This window comes from Diabrotica undecimpunctata, chromosome 8, assembly GCF_040954645.1.
Source record: "Diabrotica undecimpunctata isolate CICGRU chromosome 8, icDiaUnde3, whole genome shotgun sequence".
NCBI lineage: Eukaryota > Metazoa > Arthropoda > Insecta > Coleoptera > Chrysomelidae > Diabrotica > Diabrotica undecimpunctata.
The window spans coordinates 142,037,992-142,063,970 of NC_092810.1; the positions used below are offsets into that span (position 1 = coordinate 142,037,992).

Here is a 25,979-nt window from a genome sequence, read left to right on the forward strand (position 1 = left end):
AATAACATCCGCTATGCAGATGACACCGTTAATTTTGCAGACAGTTTAAACAATTTATAGCAGCTAATAAATAAACTAAATGAAGTAAGTGAAAGATTTGGACTACAAGTGAACATATCAAAAACTAAATTTATGGTCATCAGCAAAAATAAAATTAGAGACGTCCAACTGCTTATCAAGAATACACCAGTGGACCGAGTAAAACAGTTTACCTATCTTGGAACAATAGTAAACGATCAATGGGATCACTCACAAGAAGTAAAATACAGAATAGAGAACTCTAGGAGTGCATTCAACAACATGGCCAAACTCTTTAAAAGTCACAACCTTAATCTGGAGATAAAAGTAAGGCTCCTACGATGTTATATCTTCTCGATATTATACTACGGAGTTGAATCCTGAAGCGATGAACAAAAAACTTGAAGCCTTCGAGATGTGGCTATACAGAAGAATCCTAAGGATATCATGGACGGACAAGAAAACCAACGAGACTGTACTAAGAAGAATGGGGAAAGAAGCAGAAGTGATATATACGATTAAAAGGAGAAAGTTAGAATATCTCGGACACATAATGAGAAACAGCACTAAATACAGATTACTGGAAATAATCCTTCAAGGCAAAGTATTCGGAAAGCGAGGAATTGGGAGAAGAAGAATATCATGGTTAAAAAATCTGAGGAAATGGTTCTCCACAACAACAACTAATCTATTTAAAGCATCAGTTAATAAAATAATTAAAGCCAGAATGATCGCCAATATTCGAAACGAATAGGCACCAAAAGAAAAAGAAGTATCGGTGTTACAGAGTAATGGGGGAATAGATGGAGACGCATGAAGTAGAATTAGTGTTGGATGGATGAAGTGGAAGGAAGCGAGTGGTGTATTTTGTGACAGAAAAATTCCAATGAAGCTGAAGGGAAAATTCTATAAAACAGCTATAAGACCAGCTGTGATGTACGGAACTGAATGTTGGGCAGTTGAAAAAAAAGAGGAACAACAAATGCATTTGGCGGAAATGAGAATGCTAAGATGGATGAGTGGAGTAACAAAAAAGTATAAAATTAGGAATGAGTATATTAGGGGAAGTCTAAGGGTAGCACCAATTGTTGCCAAGATGAGAGAGCATAGGTTAAGATGGTTTGATCATGTTCAACATACAGACTTTAATCACCCAATATGCAGAATTTCTAATCTACTGGTTCCTGGAAGTAGTAGGAAAAGAAGACCAAAAAATACCTGGGGGAGATGCTTAGGCAGGTCATGTCGGTAAAGGTTATTAATATTGATATGACTCAAGATAGAAACTTATGGAGAAATGTAATTAGGAAAGCCGACCCCTCATAAGGATAAAGGCAAGGAGAATGATGACACTAGCTCAAAATTGGTCAGCGGTGAATTGAAGGACATTCACCTCTTCGGCCCATATTCTAACTTCAAAAGCAGGTAGGCGTCAGAAGTGACAGAAAACTAGCGTACATTACCCTCTTCTCGTCAACAGAAAAACAGTAATATAGAATTTGATGAGATAATAAGAGCAGACTGAGCAATCAGCCTTGCATTGAAACGTGTATTGAAAAAACCCTAGGAAGTAAGATAAATACTTCTATAGGTTTATGTTTAAACGAAAGGGGCTAAAAAAATAATTAAACTTACCACAAACGTGCATTTTCCACTACTGAACTGTACTTAATTAACTTATAACTTGACGTTAGCGGCCATTGCGACAACAAACTAAGAAATGAGATAAAATCGAGGTGGTCGGTTCTTTTGTATGATCGCTAGACTAATTAAAATTTGAGTGGCAATATATGACACTTTTATTAGGTACTTGGAGGAAATGCAGTTGTGTCTATAATACGCAGTTAATTTCTTAGAAAAAATTACATACTTTTAACATAGTCACATGCAGACAAAGTTAATAGCATAGAAACTGAAGTACTGTGTACTTAGACGAAATAAAAACAGTCTACGAGATAGTGTAGTTACATCTTAGTACAGCACTAACAAAAATTTTAAGGGCTAGAAAAATGAAATGGTTCACCATCTTGTAGTGAAATACTAGTCACATATCCATTTTTTTTACACAAATACACATACATAAATCAAGCTTTCTTCGGCACTAACAAAGTTGCTAAAAATGTTCAAATATAATTAAATGTCCCTATTGTAACTTGTACAGCAACAATGTTTGGTGCTTTTGTACCTGTTAAAAAAATCATTGCGGAAAAATGTCCACGATTTAAATGTTTTTTCGGTTATTGTTTACTGTATTGTTCCAAAATGATGTCGTAATTAAATAGATCTATAATATTATACAAAATGACATAGAAAAAAAGAATACCTAATAATACTGAATTTATAACAACAATTTTTTGTATACATGTCTAACAGGATTTGGTAAGTAACTGCTTAAAATTTCAAAAAATCCAACTGTTGGAAAAAATGTAAAAAATTAATAGTATGTTGGATCTACACGATGTCTTTTGCACTCAAAAGACGCCTGGCCATACTAATAACGAGATGCTCACTTTTCTCTTGAGATATCTCATTACAAGCTACGTGTATCTCATGTTAAAATGCCGCAAGGGTTGGTGAAGGATGAAGTAAACGGAGTAATTTTTTTCACAAAATGTCTCGTGACGTGTTCATTTGGTGAAAGATCAGGAGATTTAGGAGGGCAAGGCAAAATATTGTTTGGGAGCATCCGTATGTAAATCAGAACATGTGGATCCATGTGGAACTTTGATGAACATAAGATAGTCTGCTTCCATATTCAATCGCCCTCAGTAGGACGAATAATAAAGTTTTTTCTGTAATGGATAAAATTTAGACATTAGCCAAAAATACAAAGTGATAAATATAGAAATAAAAATCAGGGGAATATCTAAATATCTAAAATTAAGGGACTGTGGAACTGAAAGAGAGAAGTTGACAACTGACAGATGTCTGTATCATTAAAACACATGTCTGTGTTTTAGCATTTTCGTAAAATCTACTGAATATTGTCAGATATCAGGGTGAACTGTTTCCAGTTATCCATCTGTATAAATATTACTAACATCTTTTTATATTACACCGTTAACATACAACTTACTTTATTATATATCACTTTTAGTTATTTTATGATCAAAATATCTTAAAGCTATATTTAACTTTTAGGTGGCATTCCGTTTCCTAAGCGAAACGGCATCCAAAAATCTGAAAGCGCTAAAGAAATGCTTATAGCTCATCGAGAACCGCGTCCACTTCCAACTTCAACTTCGGCTGATTTTCCTGTGCGAGTGGAGGTTTTACAGCATGAATTTCCTCCATTACCTCCATCGCCTGTGGAAGAAGACGAAGATGAATACACGGAAATTTTACATCCTGTACATAAAAGCAGAGCTGACACGCTGCCCAATAGTAACGAGCCGCCCGCAGTGCCTGCCCATCGTGAACCGGGCTCCAATAGTCTTAAGACTAGATCTATGGATGTTAATTATAGTCGAGGTAAAATATTTTTGTATATAGTACCTATAACTCTTTATATTACTGGTCTTTTTCGTAGTATTTATACATGTTTTTGTACGTTTGAAGTGCTTTAATAAATCAATTAAACCAAAACGTAAAATAAAACTGCGAGGGCCCCTTAAAAACTGACACATGACAGTAAAGTAAGTCCCACATAGTTACTGGGACATAAAAGAGTTGAGAATGAAGTAGCAAACTTTGTAGTAAAGCGAAGGATCTAGAGGAATTTTTGAAGGTCCAGAATCAATCTGGGGCATCAAAAGAGTCATAAAGGGGTATTCAGGAGCAAACTTAAATAAAGCCAACAGCTGCTAGAAATCAGCAACATTGACAGGAAGCCTTTATTCAGTGTAATAAATATTATCGGACGAGATCTGAATACGGTCACAGATCTAGTGGTGGGACATTTTAAACTGAGAAAACATCTCTATAACATATGTATTGTGAAGAAATCATGGTGAAGAGAATGCGAATTGGAAAAAGAAAGGGTCGTACATTTCCTCTGAGAATCTGAAAAGGATAGTGGTATAATAAAAGAAGGTAAACACCGACAAAGCATGGTACTGAACCAGCAAAATCCTTAAACTGTCTAAAATAATGTTTTATCGGCATAAAAAAAGAAACGTTGTTAGGTATCGAACAGATGAAAGGAGCCATTTTCATCTATTCAACAGGTAACATTCATTCGAAATTCGGTCGAAATACTCCAACACATTTAACACGAGATGTTGTGTTTGAGAATTTAGTGGTTTACCAGGCATACTCTAAAAATGAAAACCCTTAAAAATATTTCATATCACTCCGTTGACGTGGTTTTAGCCATATCGTAACAGTTAGTAGTTATAACTACTGTTACTACATAATAGTAGTTATACTAACTACTATTATGGAAAGAGCAATGTTAGGTATACGACTGTCAGATAAAAAGAGGAACGACTGGGTAAGATCCAAAACAAAAGTCGAGGACATAGCAACAAAAATTGCCAAACTTAATTGGAACTTCGCGGGCCACACTGCTAGACAAAAAGACCAACGTTGGAATACTACAATACATTGGAGACCTTACGAAAGTAAACGATTAAGAGGAAGACCACAGATGAGATGGGTTGACATTAAAAGAATAGCCGGAACAAATTGGAAATATGTTGCTCATGATAGAGACCGATAAAAGGAGTTGGGGGAGGCCAATGTCTAAACATGGACGACAGAAGGCTAAAAAGAAGAAGAAGAGTAGTTATAACAACTGTGTGTTAAAAAAATATATATATTCAAAGTACGAAAAAGGATGGAATATTTAGATGACACGAAAATAATTTATAAACACACTACAAACGCTGTCAAATAAAATTTACTATTCCCAATAGATGAATCAATCACCAATTATCTTCCTATGGCTGTCTTTGTTGCCTGAAACTTTTTCTCTGAAAGTTTGTCCTTGGTCTTGGTGGACATTAAGACGTGTTACATCATAGTTGTAGCGCGTTGCTAGTGATAGAACCCAAACCAGTGACCGTGAGAGTGGCGGAGCGGGACCACTTAATTAGAAAGAAGCATTATGAGTTTCCCTCTCCGAGTCTGTTTTCGGCTCTACCATGGTCCGATTAGATGCAACTAGACTAAAACATGTAATGAAAACGGATACAGGCTTTTAAAAAGAAAAGGCAGGCATTCATGCATTCTGTTGTAAAATACCCCGCCTTCTATAAAACGAATGAACAATTTGTTTCTTGAAGATACTAATAATTCTATTTTTAGGTCGAAGGACCAATTTCTTCACTTCATCGAATAGAAACATTCCCTCAGAGCGTAGAACACTTCCGACGGAATTGCAGGAAAAACGAAGACCGTTCCAAAAGCGGGCCTCACAACAAAGTCCACAGGAGGAACATCATCTACAAACGTCGTGCAGTCTACCAGAAACGCCAATTTTTGCTAGAGGTTGTGATATACCGCGAACTCCTCACCGAAGAGCTCCAGACGTACCTGGTGGTAACCAAACTGCACCTAGGCAAAGCAATACAATAGGTAGGTTCAAGTGTCATTATGGATTATGAATTTTCTTGACCTGAAACAATATGGTCAACATTTATCATAGATGTGGATGACATTGCTATCATTTATCATGTCTTAGTATCACTTTTATACACTATTTTCTCATATTCTGGCATTAATTGCTCAATATGATTAGCTACTATACACTAGAAAAAATATATAGTCCAATCATAAGCATTATAGTTAGTTGTTATGAATTTTACTGTAAACATTTGTGAAAATGTCTACAAAAGGTTGTTTATAACTAGAATTGGAGTATGTCTCAACTGAAATAGTTGTAGGTAATTCAGAATATTTTAGAACAGTCTAATATATGTATAGCTGTCGAATTTTTCATTTTGTTGACATTGACGAATACCTGAATATTGTGTGTTGGGTATTTACTGCCAATCATGTATTTGGTTATTTTTTCTTGCGGTCCAGCGCATATAGTTGGCTTACTTATTTTATGCGAATCAATAATATTTCTGACCTTTCCATACCATTTGCAAACCATAGACGTATAAACTGTTTTTTCGGGCTGTTAGGCCGTTGTCTACTGAGGTCTGAAGTTAGACGATGGCCGTGAAAGCCTAATGCATTTTATCATAGACGTATATATTAAAGTAGACTGAGCAGTCTGTACAGCTAAGTGACGACAGCATCTTTTTTCTCGTTGTTTGTTGTGTCTCTGTCTTTAACAAGTAAGTATGTCAGCGTCTCTTTTTGTCACATGCTCGGAGTTTACTTAAGGTACTTTGGGTAATGAAGTAAGTAAGTTTTTAGTAATTGTGGTTATGCCACCTAACTGTAGCGGTAGCCTAAATGTCGGCTTTTCTCCCTATTTACTTTACTGATTCTATTTTGTTTTATCTTAACGTCGGATCTGAGGTCCCTAAAAATTCGTGTGTTCCGATCAGAGAGTCCCCAGCCGGGGCTAGCGGCTCTCTGATCGGAAGTGTTTGTGTGTGCTCGTTCACTCAGCCGACGATTTGACAAAACGAATTTTGTTCTCCTCGTCGGCTGGGCGCTCGAAGGTGGTCCGGCCATTAAGCCCATGTATGCCGCACATGGTCTTGATGCTCGGAATTCGCGAGTTTTGTGCCTAAAGGGCCTTTGCCTTATGGCTTTGACTATATATATATATATATATATATATATATATATATATATATATATATATATATATATATATATATATATATATATATATATATATATATATATATATATATATATTAATTCTTAACTTGTTAATAGTATCTTAACGTTTTTCAATCGGTATATTAATTATCTCTGTTCTTTATGGCGATTAGCCACAGAAGCAGATGATATAATTCTCGATTTTGCGGGTGACATTAAGATTCGTCGATGTTAGCTCGTTATTTTTATTCCGTTATCCATATATGATGGTGTTAGTAAAGGTGTTTTTATTTTTTTGTCAACGATGTCGTTTTATTAGCCAGTGAGCATTTTTATTTTTTTCCCTATCTACTACTATTCTAACTTAACTATAGAGTGTGCATTCCCAAGTGTATAATGCTCTTACACACTCCGTGTATATGCCTACATCCAAACTATGTCTAAACTACTACTAGGTGTGGATGTGTTCAGGTTCAGAGTTCACAGAATTAATTTTCGGGCAAATTAAAATATTAGAATATCATGAGAATATGATGTACGTGCTGCCATCTACTCTAAGAATTGTTAAACATTAAATTATTTGAATGCCACTAATTTTAAGTGGCATGAACATATCCCCTTAAGTCAGAATTAAAGCCGGTTAGGGGGCGCTATTTTTTGGCGGAAAAAAAATAAGGGGGCAAGAATTTGAAAATTAAACTTGACTGAGTATAAGAAGATTTTAAAAGATTTTAAAAATTAATACTTTTAAATTACCAAAACAGAAAAATTAGATAACTTTAAAACAGTTTTTAAAAGTAAATAGTAAAATATCAGTATAAATAATAGAGTTAAAAAGACATCTATTGCAATCTGGCAACTGGTGGTTTGAGAGTTCTCACTCTATCGCCAAATCTATTCGCTAACCTACCAAAGGTCAATTAAAAAAAGTTCTAATAATTAACTGCAGTTAATATGTATTAAAAGAAACAAATATTTATTCATTCTTGTTTTATAGAAGTTATAAACTTGCAGTATCGATAAAATAATGTAATAAAAATGTACATTTAAAAGCTTTCTCTCGTTATATTTGAAGCATATAACATATACATTATAATGACATTGATTGATAGCTCATTTGAGGCTATCTTTGCTGGGACTAAATGTAAAAAAATTATTTTACGCTTTATTTATGATTTTTATCATGGAATAATGAACTTTTGGACTTGTTTTATCAAGTTAAACCCTGTAAGCAAACAAAACGATCGTTTTTCGGCCAGGATATTATCTTACTTAAAACCGCTCACACAAAATTCCATATAATTATTACGGAAAACAAGTGAAATTTAAAACAATGTTTACACTTCTTTTGCCCCCTTATTTGTCTCCACCTAGCGGACAGCACGTCCGCTTAAAAAATCAGCTTCACTTATTAATTGTTCTCCAGTTCTACATCTATAAAAAAATTATAGTTTATTATTACTACATCTATGATTAGGACTATCAATCTAACATACAGAGTTTTGGTACGGTATGGAACCAAGTATAACATGTGATACAACACAAAAGTTCCTAGCCCACAGTATTAACAGCTTAAATAAGCTTTTATTACAGACTTCTTTCATTAAAAAAAATAAGAATTATTATAAATAGTGGAAGTGTATACTAAACCAATAACATTTTAGATAATATATATTTAAAAAATATATTAAAGTTGTTATAATTTAACATTATTAATTATTATAATTATATAGTGCAAATAAATAACTATTGATCGTCGGTAATTCGTAAAAGCTCTATTTTATTTACTATATAGTTTGTTTACTATTAATATTGGCTGTGAGTACGTGTGCTTGGTTGTATAGTAATTTCCAGCCACTTCTAATCTGTCAAAAAGTAACTAACTAAAAAATAATTACTAAATTTACTAGACAGTTTGGACTGGGAATAGCGAACCGACTATACCTACTACTTGACTTACTACTACTCTAGTATAGGTTTTAATTTATTTATTTCTCTTTTTTAACAAATTTTTTCTATGAAACTTTTATGTATGAATTAGGAGTAAGGTTTAATTTCTTTTAAAATCTGTAAAAATATACAGATTATTTGCACTTTGTACCATATAAATTCAGATTGATTATATGAAATTTGTTAAATGTTACCTTTAGGTTCATTCATCCTAATGTTTCACTTACGTATAGCATATTTAGTACCTATTTCTTCTATGTAATTGAAGGAATGCGATAAAAATAAAACCATTCCCCTTTACCAAAATACTCAATTTGTATGTGTAGACGTTATTTTATGTTACTAAAGTATCCCATTGAAATGTATTATTCTGTATATTTAAATTACACTACCTTTTAAATTACATTTATAAAAGTGGTGCTAATCGTTACTCATTTTAAATCATATCAACATTCTTCAACATTTTCTTTGTGTATGGTCTTTTCAATTATTTCTTACTAACACACGTTGCTTTAACTAACACTTCCATTTTGTTCATCCATCCAGGTAGCCTAAATACAATCGGAACCACAGTCTCCAGCGGCGGATACCGTCGGGGCCTGTCACAAACAGGTCTTGAACAAGCAATCGTTGGAGCGGAGCTCCTCCGTCTTGCTGGCGGACCTGGACGTGGTTGGTATCCAAAGCAAAGGCATCGACGCCCCGCCTCGATCGAACATCTCGACAGGACCGCGATGGGTCACAATCCTTGGGATTCGACGTCGAATAGAAAACCGCAGACTTTACCGCCCAACTTAACTCCTAAGTTCTTCCAGAGATCACCTCGAGATGCTCTCAGAAGGGTTACCAGTTTGTTGATTAAGAAAGGTTAGTTTTGTGGTTGTGACAGCACTTACACAGAATAGAGCACTGTCTAACACATACACTTACATTTTTAACACGGTTTTTAATTAAGTTCTAATCCTAGTAAAGCTTTAAATGAAAATATGAAAAATAAAAATAGACTAAAAACAAAAACCATTGGGCCTAGAATTGATTTTGTATGATCTATTTGCAGATTTTTTTATGTAAATACCTATTGAATATTGTAACATTTTAAGGTTCACGTCATCTTATGAATATTAATCACATAAAAAACATTTACATACATTAATTTATTACTCGATATTTAAAATAATTGTATATTTTTTATGTATTATTGAATTAAAACGGTATTGGTAGTTTTAAATGATTAAATTAGTCTGTTATATCAAGTTAGCTCTTCGACTTAACATTTCTGTTTTTTTTTTTTGAGGTTTTCCTACATTTACCTTGCTTTTTGTGTTTTCTACCTTGTTTACATATTGTATTATACTCGATATCCGAATATGGCCATTGACCGAAATTTATACTTACAGCGCGTTCTGAATTTCGTTTATTTCTCACATCGCGTTTCGGGTATTTTTGACGTGCACAGAACGTGTTGTGGATATAATGCGAAGACCCACAATGCGAAACTACGAAGACCGTCGGACACACACGACGATTTTTCGTGTTATGGGCAATACAAATACCCACAAAGCGAAAATTTTAATTTTATTTAAAAAATGTAAATAAAAAAAACGGGTGTGGCAGTCCAGTGGGACTGCCGGTAGAAGTTATACTTCTATACACGCGTTCGCCGTTAAAAATTTATATAGGAGTCAATCTGCACAATCATTACATATGTAATACTATAGGTAAGAGAGAGCAGAAAGAGAAAAAGAATTAGTTATATAGGTTTATTTTTATATATGTATAAAAGGAGGTGAATGCAAAAAAAATTTTACACATACTCTGCAGTAAAATTCACTGTTTATTTTGTTATTAATATAAAAATTACAATACAATAAATACACTGCAACATAATTCAATATAATAATACAATATAAATTAAAATGTAATATTCATAAGTATTTAAAACTGCCAATATACATAACTAACTTTACGAAGATAAAAATAAAAAACCAACATCTCGGATTATGTTGTAAATTTTCATTTTATTTTAAAAATTATGTTTTTTGCGTATATTACATATATTTAATAAGATTAACGTGAGGTGTTTAAATATTTCAAAAATAAAAAAGGAAATTCATAATTGGGATTCGAACTCACAACCACCAGCGTATGAACCAAACACGTAAAGGATTTGCCAATTAGACATAATACTAACGGATTTCAAAATTGACAGTTCTCGGTAAAACAGTGATTATTTTGAAATACAAAAGCCTAAAATAATTATAAACGTTTAATTTTAAATAATACAAAACATATCACATAAATAATAATATTAATATATATTATATTATATATAATATTATATATATATATATATATATATATATATATATATATATATATATATATACACTTCATCTAATTTAGTTAACGATGTACGTCATCGGCGTCATAGCGTGTGACGTCACATGATACCAACACGAAATATTTAGGGTGTAGGTGTGTTCTTTTTTAGAATCACTTTACCGAGTACAGTGGCATTACAGCCACTAGACATATTTTATTATATACGCGTAGAACTAATATTTAAAAGTTTCTATTAATGTTAACTTAAAGAAATACACAATAATATGTTTCATTTAATTTGTATAAATGCATTATAAAGCGTTTTTATCAAGAACATTTGTTCGGAACACACTGTAACTGTAATTGAACGAAGGTAAAATTTTGGCATAAATTGGTAACACCTATTTGACAGTTGCGGTGTTGACACTTTTTGTACTTTATTATTTTAAATCTTAAAGTGAATACCTCTTGTTTTATATTTTTAACTATTTAATAAAATCTGTTCTTTTTAGAACAAAATTAGTGTGTTTTATTTCAAAAATGTCATGTAAGAATTTAAATAGTCGTTGTAAAGAGTATATTAATAATTATGTGACCTATTTGATTTAAAATGGATTCAGGATTTTTTTTATACTTTGGCAACTATGTCAACTTCAATCTCTGACGTATATAATGACGTAAATCGTTATCTAAATTAGATGGACTGTATATATATACAAAAGGAACATTTTTATTCTCGAGAGAGGAAGAGAGAGAAATTATATCTTCTGTCTCTCTCTTGCTCATTATCTTACATATGTAATGGTTTCACAGATTCACTCTCATGCAAATTTCCAACGCCGACCGTGCGTATAGAAGTAAAGCTTCAAAATACGATAATAAAAATGATGGCTATAAAAGAAACATAACGAAACTTCTAATTTTATTTAAAAATGAAGATAAAAATAAGTTTTAAACACAAAAATTTTTAGAACCAAATTTCTTCATTTATTTTGGTATGTCAGCAATAAATGACACTTTGAATTACAATGTTTGAAAACCTTTTACAGTTGCATCTGAGAAGACCTTGACCAGAACCTTTGGATGACATATTTGCTGCAGTTCGCAAGGGTATTTTCTTACTACTAATATCATTTGATTCAAACATGAATTGCGAATCGGTTTGAAGGAGTTTATTTCTTGAAAATAATCTATCCAGTGGTCCATTCTCAGTACTGAGTTTGTACAATCCATCATTATTAATTTTAGAAACAATGGCTTTTTACATTTCTTGAAGTTAACCGACTTCTACCAATATCCGGCACTCGAATCAAAACATTAGTCCCTTTTTTAAATGATCAAATCTTCTATTTGACTCACATATCATCTTCGATGCCACAACTCTCACCATTTTATGTGATTCTTCTCTCTCATTAATTAAAATTGTCGTCAACTTTGCCTTCTTGTAAATTGGCTGCATTTTAATCAGGTTATTATTGTCCAGGATTTCTAAAGATTCATTCATATACTTGTCTTGATTCTCTAAATTCTCTTGGCAGAGTTTTACACTGTTACTTTCTTCTCCATTTTTTAAATAACCATCATCAGGCAAGATATATGGAGCACCTACTAGACAAAAAATATCTACCAAGTGGTAAGCCACTTAAGTGCTATTTTGATTTTCAGTGGTCTAAAGAACAAAAATTTAGTCAAATGATTCTGGTAGTTTAAAATATAGTTATATGGACTATGTTATATGGTTTGCATATTTATCAGGCCAACCTACAATATAATAATTATATTATATAATAATTATATTAATTATTAATATTATTGTTTCTTATTTAAAAATTATTAACTCTTTATAGTTACCTGACATCTACAGTTCATAAGAAATTATAGGCTTGACAACCAAGCCTGTCTTTGGAATTTTTTTTTAACTGGCATAACTTGCATTTACTAAGGTACAAATTTATAATTTCTTGAGTTATATTTGCGTATTTTTTCTTTAATTCATGCTCCATTCCTATAAACAATAAAAAAAAATGTTTAAGAACTTTTTGAGAGAGAGAGAGAGAGAGAGAGAGAGAGAGAGAGAGAGAGGAGAGGGCGAAAAAGAGAGCGATTGAGAGAGCGAGAGAGAGAGGGAGGTACCTAAAGACTGTGCGAAAAATATGTACCTACCTTTTTCTCTCTCTTTTATGTCCTATATTTATATGGGCTGTATGCACAATATCAAATAATTGCTCACGATGAACAAAAAAATTTGATTTCCTCTTCATTAGTGTGTCTTTTGGCTATCAAATATTCATTTTCTCCAATGTTTAATAATTAATATCGATTGAGTCTTCGATAATGTTTAGATAATAGTCCTTTGCCGAATCTTCGTAATTATTGTGCTTCTTTTTAACCTCATAAATTAGTTTTTTATAGTCGCCTTCGAAAAGTAGCGTTAACCTAATACTTGACTCTACGTAAAATTTATTTAACGTATCCTCGAATTATTTTTAAGGTTTTCGATTGATTCACCCAGTATTAGAAATTATCAGAAACTACACTGTAAAAATTCGATAAAATTCGATATTCGATTTCTGTATTTCCCTTTGTGGGTGTTTATATTGGCCATAAAGCGAAATTCGTCGTGTTTTTCCGACGGCCTTCGTAACTTTGCATTGTGGGTCATTGTAATTTATCCACAACGCGTTCTGTGCACGTCAAAAATACCCGAAACGCGATGTGAGAAATAAACGAAATTCACAACGTGTTGTGGGTATAAATTTCTGTCAATGACTAAATTCGGATATTAAGTAAAACATATATGTCCCCATGTTCCCATGAAACTACAGGTTTCGCAGTCAATATCCCAACTACGCACGCCCATTTATCCTTATAATCAGCTATCTTATCGTTTATAGCGCATACATTCAGCTCATTACAGCTTGTACAGCCTTCACTTTTTCTGAAAAATCTGATCTCTGCTGCCTGTATTCTGTTCTCATATTTTTTATCATGGACCTAACATTCACTACCGTACATAAGTAAAGATAACCTACTATAGGTAGTAAAGGTTTATTGTATCTTTTATATCTCTCATTAACTGTATTTTGCTGCGTTATATTGATGTGTTTGCTACACAATTTGCTTCATTTAGTAAGATGAGAACTGCTTCCTTAATTTTCTCCTTTTTACTATCTGTTTCTTTTATAACTATTGATGGATGTTTCCCATTCACTTTGTGTTCATCGTCTCAAGTATATCTGCAGATCTGACGGTTCAAAGAAGTCTCTGTTCTCTGTTCTCTTTGATTCTTACACTTACTGGTCTTAAAGTTTATCCCAGATAAAAATTATTACATTCAGAAGTTATAAAATGCAGTTCTTTAATCTTTCCTACTAGGATTTCCAATTGTTTTAAATGTTGTAGTGATATTGTATTTGTTTCCTATCCTTTTTAAATTTCTAAGAAGCATTTTACATATGGTATTTTGCATATGGTATTGTTTTTATTTTTAATTCGCGGCCATCTTTTACAACCCGGAAATTTACATCTAGAAGCAAAGCCTTTTCCATCATGTTCCGGTAAATGATCCATTGCATCCAAACGTACTTCAGTAATTGGTCTCAATTAGAAATTTTGTGGGGTTGAAGAACACGATGAATTTGGAGAATTATCCAGTGTGGTGAAAGAACGACACTTCTTTCTTGGTACTGCTTTTTCAGTTTCAGTATTATTATTTCACAATTAAAGCTTCTGCAATATAAGTACAAAAATGCAGTAAGTCTATTATTGTTTTTTTTAACAACCGAATTGAGTAGCTCTATTTTTGTGCTCTAACCGGGCGTTTACACAGGATAAGTCTCTAGCGTGTGTAAACATCCTAAGGGTTCACTTCTTTGAGCGAATGAATGCTCTATATATAGTTATCAGAAAGTCTAATTTATCGACTCCTCCCGTGTGTGTGTTGTAGAACTAAATTACATCAGGTCTTGAAATTTCTATATATTTTTTTAATTCTGTCCCACGATTTTCACAAATCTTTATTTTCAATGGTTACAAAATTTGAAGCCATCACAACAGCTTTATTATCATACCATATGACCATATTGGTCACTATTATTCTCTTAATTTTCTTACATAAGTTTTTTCATCAATATTGTTACAACACAGATAAAAAATGGGGTTCAAATTACATTAAATTGTTACAATATCTGACTCCCAGCAACAATCTTCAGAACCATCACTACTCAATATTTCAATGTCGAAGCAATCACTGGAGGAGTTCTGCCTCCGATAATGGCGTTTTCATATCCATTATAACGTCTTAAACATCGCTGTGTCAAAGGGCGATGGAGCGTGCTATGTTGGGCGTTTCACTACGAGGCAAGATCCCAAATCGCCAGCTACGACAAAGAACAGGAGTGGCTGATGCAGTAGAGAGAGTAGCAACACTGAAATGGAACTGGGCAGGTCACGTGCCTACCGAAGCAGAGGTCGTCCACCAACACGTTGGACTGACGATGTAAAACGTTGTCATAGGAATTGGATGCAAGAGGCACAAAATCGAAATAGATGGAAAATTATGAGGGAGATCATATAATTTATGAGATGATGTCCAGCAGTGGATAAGGGAAGATTGAATGATAACGTCTTAAATTATAATTGTATTCGTTTTTATATAATAAATAAATATGCAATTCATGCTTACTCTCTGTTCCCTGAGTCACAACGAAGACGAATGTCTACGTTCTTAGAAGTGCGAAATATCAGAAAAAACTTTTTAAAATATATTTTTTTTTCACTTTACCTTAAAAACAGATTAGTGTTGTTAACAAATGGATCATTACAATTTCAGAAATTTAAGCATTACCCTTACCAGTGCAAAAATCTGAAAAAATTTTGTTAATAGCTTTACAGACCAGACTCGGTGACAGCAGATAATTCCCTCTCCTGCTGTCACCCACAATGTAGCTTCTTAAATTTTGAAAACATATTTAAACTGTTTTTCCCTTGTCTAATGTTGTGTAAATGTATTATTTAATGTTTATAACATTCTTAGAAGTGCTGGATAGTCTACAATTTTAACCAAATACCTCTGAAGATGCTCTGAGAGCGAAAGTACTTCGAGTGAAAGGGCAAGATTTAATAAAAGACTGTGCTCGATATATGCCTTTTATTTGATTAAAGTTCATTTTCATTCGAGCATTTAACCATATATCACTTTATTATTTATATCTGTATAGTTTGGTGTTTTGTTTTCCATCTGTTATCATTGTGTAGTTGTCTAAATTTTTTTGTGCTTTTCTGCCATTCAACTTTTTCTCGATTTCAGTTGTAACTGCTATATCTATTGTTATGATATTTATTCTATTTACCAAAATGTGTTTGCCAAAAACGTAAACTTTATATAATGTATTACAGCTAACAAATAACAGGTAAAATGCGTGAACAATGTCTGATTAAATCCGTAACACTTTGAACTGCAAACAACACCTGAAGCAACTGTAGCTCAACCAAGTACCTTTGTTATGAATATCAGAGCATATTGATATTTGACTCCGATATAGCTGAGAGGCTGAGTTTTGTATTACTTTAATTTTTTTTTAATATTGTACTCATTACACTCAATATTAAAACTGTTAGTTAATAGTAACTCTCAAAAATATTTCTAAAAAACTGTTGTACGTGTTTGAACTCATTGCAGTATATTCTTTTGTTTCAGGAAATAATGGCAAGGATACGAAAAAGGATAAGGAAGTAGTGTCACCGACTATCCATGAGAATGCAAATGGTAAGCATAATTTTTCTCTTTGGTGACATATACCAGTGGCGGATATACGGAGGGAATGGGGAAATCAGCCCACAAGGTCCAATATTAAAGAAAACCTATTATTTATATATTTTATATAGTTTGGGTTTATCGTTGTTTTATCTTTTGGTAAGTATTTCATTGGAAGTTCCCCCAAGGCAAATGTCTAGATCCGCCACTGACACATACAGACTTATAAGTCCAAGAAAATAACATAGATTTTGCAACGTTGCGTAGTATAAATTGACATCTCTAATTTAGTTTATAAATAAATAAATATGTCTAAATAGATCGTTGAATGTGCATTACCGCGGCTTCCATGGTTCATTTTGAGTATTTGTCGAAGATGGACGTACAAACAGTATCAACGGTGATTTTATACGGACAGCAGAAACGACGTGAGAGAAGACGAAAATATTTGGTACACCCAATTTTTTCATGTAGGCTGACTGAAAGCCAGTACATAATTTTGTATCCTAAACTAAGGGAATTTTATATGTACTAACATAATAACTTTTTATTTTCTTCATTATCACCTTCTTCACCGAATATAAGGACAAGTATTTTGCATTTCTTTAAGTTCCTATATCAATAAACGCTATTTTTCATACACTTTATCATAGGACGTTTTTTAGTTTCATCTATAAATAATTCGATATTAAAAGCTGCCATTTCCGTTTCCGCCAAGGCAGCATTTCGGCCAAGGCAGAATATCTTAAATCATGTATGTCTGATTGTGATTGATCTGATAATATAATATTCTGAAGTTGTTGCAATGTTCCAAAAGTTAATATTTTTTAAGCAAGTGAAAAGATGCTTGGTCCACTTAACAAGTATTTTTCGAACAATTCGAATGTCTACTGCAAACATTCATTTTCCACTGAAAGAGCACTATGAATTTTAAAGTATGATTTTCCAAACTCTACTACGAAAAATGTAAATAATTTGCTTGAAAAACCGGTCAAATTTTTCTTCTGACAAAAAGTCATAAAAAGTTATTTGACTTTTTTTCCATGTTATCACAGTTTGAGTTGTAATACATGTTTTTGAACTCTATAATTTATTTTCATTAGCAGGTGTCTCCGTTGAACCACACTTTTGTTTATCATTCTTAACTGTTTGTAATAATTCTGTTCCTGCTTGCTCTTTTTGTTTGTTTGGTGGCAATACTGCTGCATAAAGTCTTTTTCTATATCTGTCACTTCTCCTAGAGTCATTCACTGGATTCTCCAACTTTCTTTTGGTAAATTTACTTAAGGTCTTGCATCTTTTTTAAGGATCCTCTATTGTCCTAAAAAAACAAGACAATGGCAATGCAAGAAATTATGATAAGTATTTTTTAACTTATCCAAACTTGTAACGGTATAGACCTGATAGTGATCAACCATCTTTTTGTAAAGTGTTATTCAAGAGAAATTTATAAAACTTAACATTGTCAGTTTTATTGGAAACTGAATTGCATTGTGGCACACAACAGTTTTAAGACATACTGTAAAGTTTTAGTAAAAGAGTCCAATAATTAAAATGTCCTAAATAACTTTTTAAAACTTAAATCTCTCACAAAATGGCATACCAACTAGGAAACGAGTACCAAACAATTTAAATAAATGGCAAAATAAAATAAAGTTGTTTTAATACCAAACCCTGACGCCAGCGCCACCTACATGCATGTGATCTATTGACAATGTTATTATTAAATATTATTCTTTTTTAGGCGAAGAAGTTCAAAAGAAGAAAGGATTCTTCAAGAATTTCTGGAAACGGTCACGGCACTACTCTTTAGAGCAACAATAGTGAATCCCCATATATAGGATATTTTTTTGTGTACATTTTATATACCTAACAATAACTCAACAAGTCTAACCGCTAGTATTACCATAGGTACTACTAAACATTCATAAATCCGACATCCCGAAAATCCTTACATTACTGTGTATTTCAGAAATTATCATAAAAGACATATTGTTGCAAATTACCTGATTAAGTATTTGTTTAGGTTTATAACTTTCCGGGAAATTTGTAGTTAAACATATTATGTTACATGGAACTAGTTAATATACATTTTAATACACTAGTTTTATTGATTCTCTTAAAAACAGTATATTTTAATATTTTCTAGAACACTTGTTTCATCGCGGTTATTAAATTGTTTAATTTTTATTCAAATTTTAATACATAAATACATATAATGATAAGCAAATGTAAAAAGGCTTGAATTGCTTCTGAAACGCCTGATAGGCTAATTATTAAACTTGTTTGTGTAAATTGTATAATATGACCGATCCTGATATGGTATTTGCGTTGTTGTCAGATCTTCCATTTTTCCGTTAAAAGGGAACTTTGTTTTCTCAAATCGACCACCATATATATTTTAGAATTTTTAGATTACCTAAGCAATTCTGAATATTTTTTATGTACTACTCTCCATATCTAAATTTAATAATATCAGAAAAAACGCCTTGCGAAAAGTAAATATTAGTATTTTATACTACCGATAATTTCTTCATCAACCGCCACTACAACCATTGTCTACAACATTAGATTTTGAGATTTTGTTTTTTCTTCCTCAAACTGGAAAAGCACCGTTTATGCACAAACCGATAAACAGTCAGTTCTTCTCCCTTTCGATGCAGATACAGATACAAAACCTGCTCAAAGAACCTCGAACAACACTAAAAAAAAAAAACAATAGAAAACCCCCAGCACGACCCTTGTACGTGCCAGAAAAACTAAAAATCCTAAGCACGGACAATATTATGTTTTATTCTAACCCTATTGTGAATAAAATTCTTTATCTGAACTCTTATAGAATATCTCTCACTTCTCTCTCTCTCTTCTCTCTCTCTCTCTCTTCTCTCTCTCTCTCTCTCTCTTCTCTCTGTCTCTCTTCTCTCTCTCTCTCTCACTTTCTCTCTCTTCCACTCGCTCTCATTTCCTTTCTCTTTTCGTTTCTCTATTAGGTACTTAGAATCGTGATTTCCTCCAATACTCCTAACAAATTTTCTCCATTAGTCACTATCTTCAGCTCCTCTAAGGGTTTCACAGAATGAGTGGCCCGCTGAATTCTGAATTTGGTGACCATCTGGTTGGTCACCGTCCTTTTGATCTTCTTCCCGGTACATTTCCAGAAACAATCTCTCCAATTTATCGTTACCTCTGCAGACCACAAATTAGCTGCAGACATGTTGTGGACAACCTTTTTTTAATGTCAAGTTGGTTAAGAATTGAAACGTTTGTCCGATGAGCTGTCCAAGGTATACGCAAGCACTTCCACAGACGTGTTCTACCGCACTTTATTCAAGTGTCATCTGCATTGAGTTTATTAATAAAAAAAACATGACTGTCACTTGAAATCGTAGGCTTCCACGGCCAGAGTCAGAATTATAGTTTATTCGTCTTCCGGGTTTGGACCGTGTCATTTGTGAGTGACCCAAAAGTGGGTTCATCTCGACGTTTCGCTACAATTGTATGTAGCTTCAGGAGAACAAAAAAGAAAACAAAAGACAGGAAGATGGGTAGTTAGCAACGGTAACTCAGTTACTCAACGCAACCAGAGGCGAATACTAACTACCAAGATGGGCATTTGGTCACAGTAACTCAACTACTTAACGCAGCCAGAGGTGAAAACCAAATGCCAGGACAGGGATTCACGTCCAACAGCTCAGAACACTAACGCGTCGAGAGGCGGGGAGTGAATCCGACGATTACTCCGCTACCGCTCTATTTATAGTCGCGGTGACCTGTCGTGTCGGGACGTATCGGCACACTCCGTGGCGCGAACGTCAAGAACTTCTTCTGTGTTATCGTTATCACAATTCCAAGAACTCTACATTGTAACAAGATTTTGCTAAATATCACAACTTGTTCACTCAAAGACTATTTTTAAGTCGTTGTTTTTCATGTACGATGTACATTCAACTTTACAATATACAACAGGTAAACTTACAAATTAATCTTTAAACACTAATTCCCTGAAAACTTCAAATATAACCCGAGTAACAAGGCAGTGAAGATTTGCAGAATTATTTAATTAGGATTTAAGTCGGACCTGATAACTTGCAAATTTTCAAAAATATAATATTTATAAGGGGGGTTATTTTTATTAGTTTAATATCATTTCTAAGAGGCCGTTGGGATAATAAAGGCACTATACTTGTGAACTCTCTATAAATACAATTTTGATGTCACAAACAACTCTGGATAGATTTTTATCTTGTCAGTAATGTCATCCCTTATTTGATATACTTCTCTTTAAATACTGATAAACAATTTTGCTCTATAAATGTAGTATCTATGCTTACGTTTTGTTAATGAAACACTGTAATTAAACAATCAAATACACGAAACCTTGAATAATATTGTATAAAACTGAAAGAATATGCTGCCTGTTATTCAACGATTATTTTCCGGATTGCCTCAAGTACGGCCCTGTTACCGGTTTAAAAAACCGGTGTTAAGGTGCGATCTGACAGAACGTGGAGCGGTGTTGGAAGAGAGATAGAAAATACATAATAGAAAAAGACAAAATATAAAAACGTGAACCAACCCAACGTAGAATTCCGTTTTTACTCTGAATATTTGTGGTTTACGATCACTGGGATAGGGCAAAACTGTTTATTTATACCTAGCGCGACCCTTTCCGCTGTTTGTCGGTATTTTAGCACAGTTTAAAGAAAATTCAAAGCTCATTCAAACAATCCGACGTGTACTAGTGACAAGTACGTTCAATGTCGCGATAATTTTACTATGGAGTGGTCTAACGAAGTTTGCATTGGAATTTTTATCATTGTGTAAATTACCCAACTTAATAAAATTTTTACCGGCAACACTAGTAGACTAAATCCTGATCTTGGGGGGACACGATTCATTGGGATAGTTATCAAAAAGTAAATATTTATCAATTTCACACTAACATGGGCGGCCATCCGTGGTCTCTCTCCTTTTTACAGTATATATTTTATGTTCCTCTTTGCCGACGTGGATCAGCGAAGAACGCGTTCCAAGAGCTGTCTGATGCCGCCTTCAGTTCTATATCTAAACTTCTTTCCCTTTAATGCATTCGTATTATCATTTGGAAATGTATTTTTGGACTGTTAAATTATGTTTTGATTATTTTTGGTCTTCAGGGCAAACGAAATCGGTTAGTACTCTGCACTACAACCTTGAATTAGAAGTAGAATTAATCAAAATTCTTTTTAAATGTATTTTTTACTTAAAAACGAATATGCGCTAGTATAAAGAACGCTTTATAACATGGTATGATTTACAATCACCAGCACTATCTAGGATTTTGTTTTTTTTTTTATTTCATTTTACTACCTATTACCTTTAATCGTAATAAAAAATTACTTATTACCAATAAACCCAATATTAAAATTACTCCAAAGCATTTTGTCAATAGATTTATTTGACCTAATGGGTGAAACACATAAAAAATGAACCAATATTTTTCTCTCAACTTTCAAAATATTAAACGGTGGTTTTCTAAGCTTATAATAATTGCCAAATACGGCCCTCATCTGTTATCTATTATCCCGTATACCCATTTCTCTACATCACTATTTCTATCGATGCATATTAAGTTTACGTATCATCTTAAATTCAATTATTTTTCCTGGTTTCTTCAAATTCGACCACATAACAGACTAGTTATTGGGACTGACTATATCTCATAAAAGTTTGAATCTGAAATTGCTGATGAAAAGAAAAGTGTATGTAATTTCTGAAACACAGAATGTAAGGGATGTCATTCACCTGCCGAAGTTACTTTTTTAATTTTTTTACTTCGGTGCGTATTTGAGAGGTAGATGTAGATATTACATACTAATTTATTACATGTAACAAGTTTAGCAAACACTCCTTATATTCGTAAACGATGGCTGATAAACTTCAGAACAAAATTATTTAACAGCATTTTTTTTACCTTTTTTGTTTTGATAATAGCAACTCTGTAAATGTTTAAACATATAGGTGGAGTTACTAACTGAGCTTTGTGAACAAATATATTTAGTTATTTCTTTGCAGATTCAAAGAATATTATTGCTAAAATGAGGTAGTTTTTAATGTTATTAAATTGTAATTCAAATTTAAAAATTTAAATAAATATCTATTTCTAGAACGGGTCCAAACTCCAGTGTATTTAATTAGGGTGATATTTCAAGATGTGAATGTTATCATTAAAATATATTCTTAAAGGCTTCTCAAAATATTCACTACTTTCCTTCAGACTTTTCAGTTAATATATTTCATTTAAAATGTTTAAGATATTGTAAACTATTATACAAATATAATATTTATTATAATTACATTGGACTTCTGCGTACCTTTTGTACTAGTCTTGCGCACAGGACAATCATACACAATTTTAGTAACTGGTTCTCGCTCTTTCTTTATCTGCCTTTTACTCTCTTTCTCTCTGGAGCTACATGACGCTATAGTGACGCATGACAAATCAAATCGAGGTTCGGTTAACTTTAGCAAGGAACAATAATATCAAACTTTTACTAGTATGGATCCCAGGACACTCTGGTATTACTGGAAACTACAAGGCTGACCAACTTGCTAATATAGGTCGTTCCCTGAATATTCCCATGAATATCAATCTACAGTTTTCAAATTTTACATCCTACTTAAAAAGAGAGATTTAGTCTAACTGGGCAGCTGAATGATACGAAGGATATGGCACAAGTAATTTATTCTATTTCAAAATTAATAAGCGAATCCACACTCTACCATGGTTCAATAAATTCTCATATATCAGCAGTAGACATTTAACTACGATCATCCGTATAAGAAGGGATCATTGGTCATCCCCTCTTCATCTCTTCAGAATTGGAGTCAAAGATGATCCTTATTGCGAATGTGGCGAAAGTGGGAGGCTTGAACCATATTTTATTAGAATGTCGCTTGAATCAAAACCCACATTTCGACTTGTATGCCGAATTAACTAAAACTAAACTTCCCACTACCATAAATATTTGCACAATCCTTACAAATGTTAATGAAAATACAATAATCATCTTATGCAACTGTATTTCTACCTTCAATATTAAATTATAAACTATGATCTTCCTTCTTTCGTTCCTTGGTGCTTCTACTTTATCCGTGGATAGCATTTCTGGTGTGTGGAGGATACTCCCGAGCGAGAAAAAATTATACCTTTGTTGTGTTGTCTTACTAAAATTTTAGCCTTAGAAGAATATAAAAAAAATACTAATACAAGTATACATGTAGAATAGCCCAAAACAAACAAAGGATGAATATAAGTGTAGGTAGACACTAATTGCTGAAGCAAGACAAAAATGTCTTGCTCGAAGTAAACTGGGTAAATTGTCAAGGACATAGCCCATAAAAAGAATAACAAGAAAAAGAAGAAGAACTTTTTAAGTTATGGATTTGTTACCATTTAGGTTATGGGATAAATGATTCCTTTTCATTATCTCGAAAAATGCCGACTAGAATTATTTGAGTATTAGTCCAAATTGATTCTGTAATTGAGATCTTTCATTTAACACATACTATTCACTTCCAGGTCTACTTTGCGAAATATGGAATACTGGCTACCATAAGATCAACTAAAATCAGTCTTTGTCAAAATAAAATTTTTTCTATCGTGGGAACATGCAGACATCTGTTCTTTTTGTTTAGTTTCAATTTCTAGCGTTGATTTATTTAACCAACTTCCTTGTTTTTACTATCTTTCCTTCACAGAAGATGATATTGAACTGGTTGGTTTATCGCTATTGATATTGACTTTTTGGTATTACGAAACATATCAAGAAATGCAAAAAATTAGGCAGTTATTGGTTATAAAATTATCTCTCTTTTTTCTTACTAGTACTATAATCGTTTCTTCAGTAAACCGTTCCTTTGCATATATCTATGTTGTATATCATGATTGGTATACAGATATACGAGAACAACAGTCTAACTTTGATCCCTTAACGACTATTATTAAGTGTTGAAGAGCTGTACTAGACAAATTATTACTCCATGGTTATTATTGCCTTCTGGGAAACCATGTTTGCAATAATTTTAGGGTTTTCTGTTTGTTATAGGAATCTAATCCACACCAAAGGTGAATAAATTCATTTAATACCTACTCATGCCATGTTAGTGCACTAAATATTTAAAAAACTATAGTCTACAAAACATACCGTAAATCTTGGACTAACATATTGGCCCAATCCACTAACGATTGCTGAAATAATAATAAAATCAAAATGACACAAGTTCTTCTCATCCTGCCATTGCCAACATAGTCTCAGATTCAACAGATAAATTTCATAGTTAGACAAGAATATTGCCCACACGTACGTTTTAATAATATAGCAACGACATTCGACAATAAATTACCTAGAAATACCAAAAAACAAAAACAAATCTATACAGAAGTAAGAGTCATATTGGCTAATCGGTAAGAAATACTGTCTACGTCTAGAAAATTAAATTTTCAATTAATATATACAAACAAAACATCAACACAGCTAATTTGCCAACCAAATAGAATTTTTACTACTTCGGTTAACTGTTTGTTCTATGACTATGACTGATGCTTTTTTACTTAGCATTTGTGGTAACTGTCTCTTTCAGTGTGTTTCACTAAATTCTTCTAAGGATATTTGATTCTTGATCTTCTGTCTGCTACAAGGGAGACGCTACTACTATTTTTTAATTATATTCAAACATCTCGAAACTCTATTCACTCCAATCGTTTGGTCTGTATTTCTATCTCGAACTAGAAATAGCTTAACTGTGTTATGTATATTTAAACATTTTTTATATTCTATCTACGGATTAAATCTGTATAAGTAAATTGCATCATTATTTAGAACATGTTTACTAATTTTGTTCTGAAATATATCTATACTAATTTTGCTTTATTAAAAATGTATAATTGTATATTAGTTTATTTATATTGAACATATTTTTTGTCTGTGTGTTTTATGGTTTAATAAACTTAATTTAACAAAATTTAGAGTTTTTTTATAGTCAGTAAATAATACAAAAGAGGCAGAGTTGTGCAAACTATAACAAAAATCTGTAGCGAAACCACAGCTAAAATTAAATTCACGAAACAACTACGAAAAGAAATAGAGAGACTTAAGTCAGTTTAAACGAGACTTTGATGCGTTGTTTAACAAAATGAGACATCTACAGTATATAATAGTGATAAATAAGACTACCAAGAAAAAGACAAAATAAAAAAGAAGGAAGAAACAAAAAGAATGCTATAGTG

General features: G+C 32.7%; 1 protein-coding gene across 3 annotated transcripts in view; it reads left to right on the forward strand.

The window, feature by feature from the left end:
* LOC140448135 (uncharacterized) overlaps positions 1-25,704 on the forward strand; it is a 546,485-nt gene extending 520,781 nt beyond the window's left edge. For 2 of the 3 annotated variants that reach the window (XM_072541218.1, XM_072541219.1), the window contains exons 10-14: positions 3,160-3,489; positions 5,266-5,535; positions 9,181-9,501; positions 16,655-16,723; positions 18,456-25,704. In XM_072541218.1, coding sequence (XP_072397319.1) covers positions 3,160-3,489; positions 5,266-5,535; positions 9,181-9,501; positions 16,655-16,723; positions 18,456-18,535 — 1,070 coding nt within the window. In that variant the 3' untranslated portion in view covers positions 18,536-25,704. The remainder of the gene's footprint in view (positions 1-3,159; positions 3,490-5,265; positions 5,536-9,180; positions 9,502-16,654; positions 16,724-18,455) is intronic. The other variant, XM_072541221.1, reaches the window with a different exon arrangement.
* Positions 25,705-25,979: the final 275 nt, after the last annotated feature.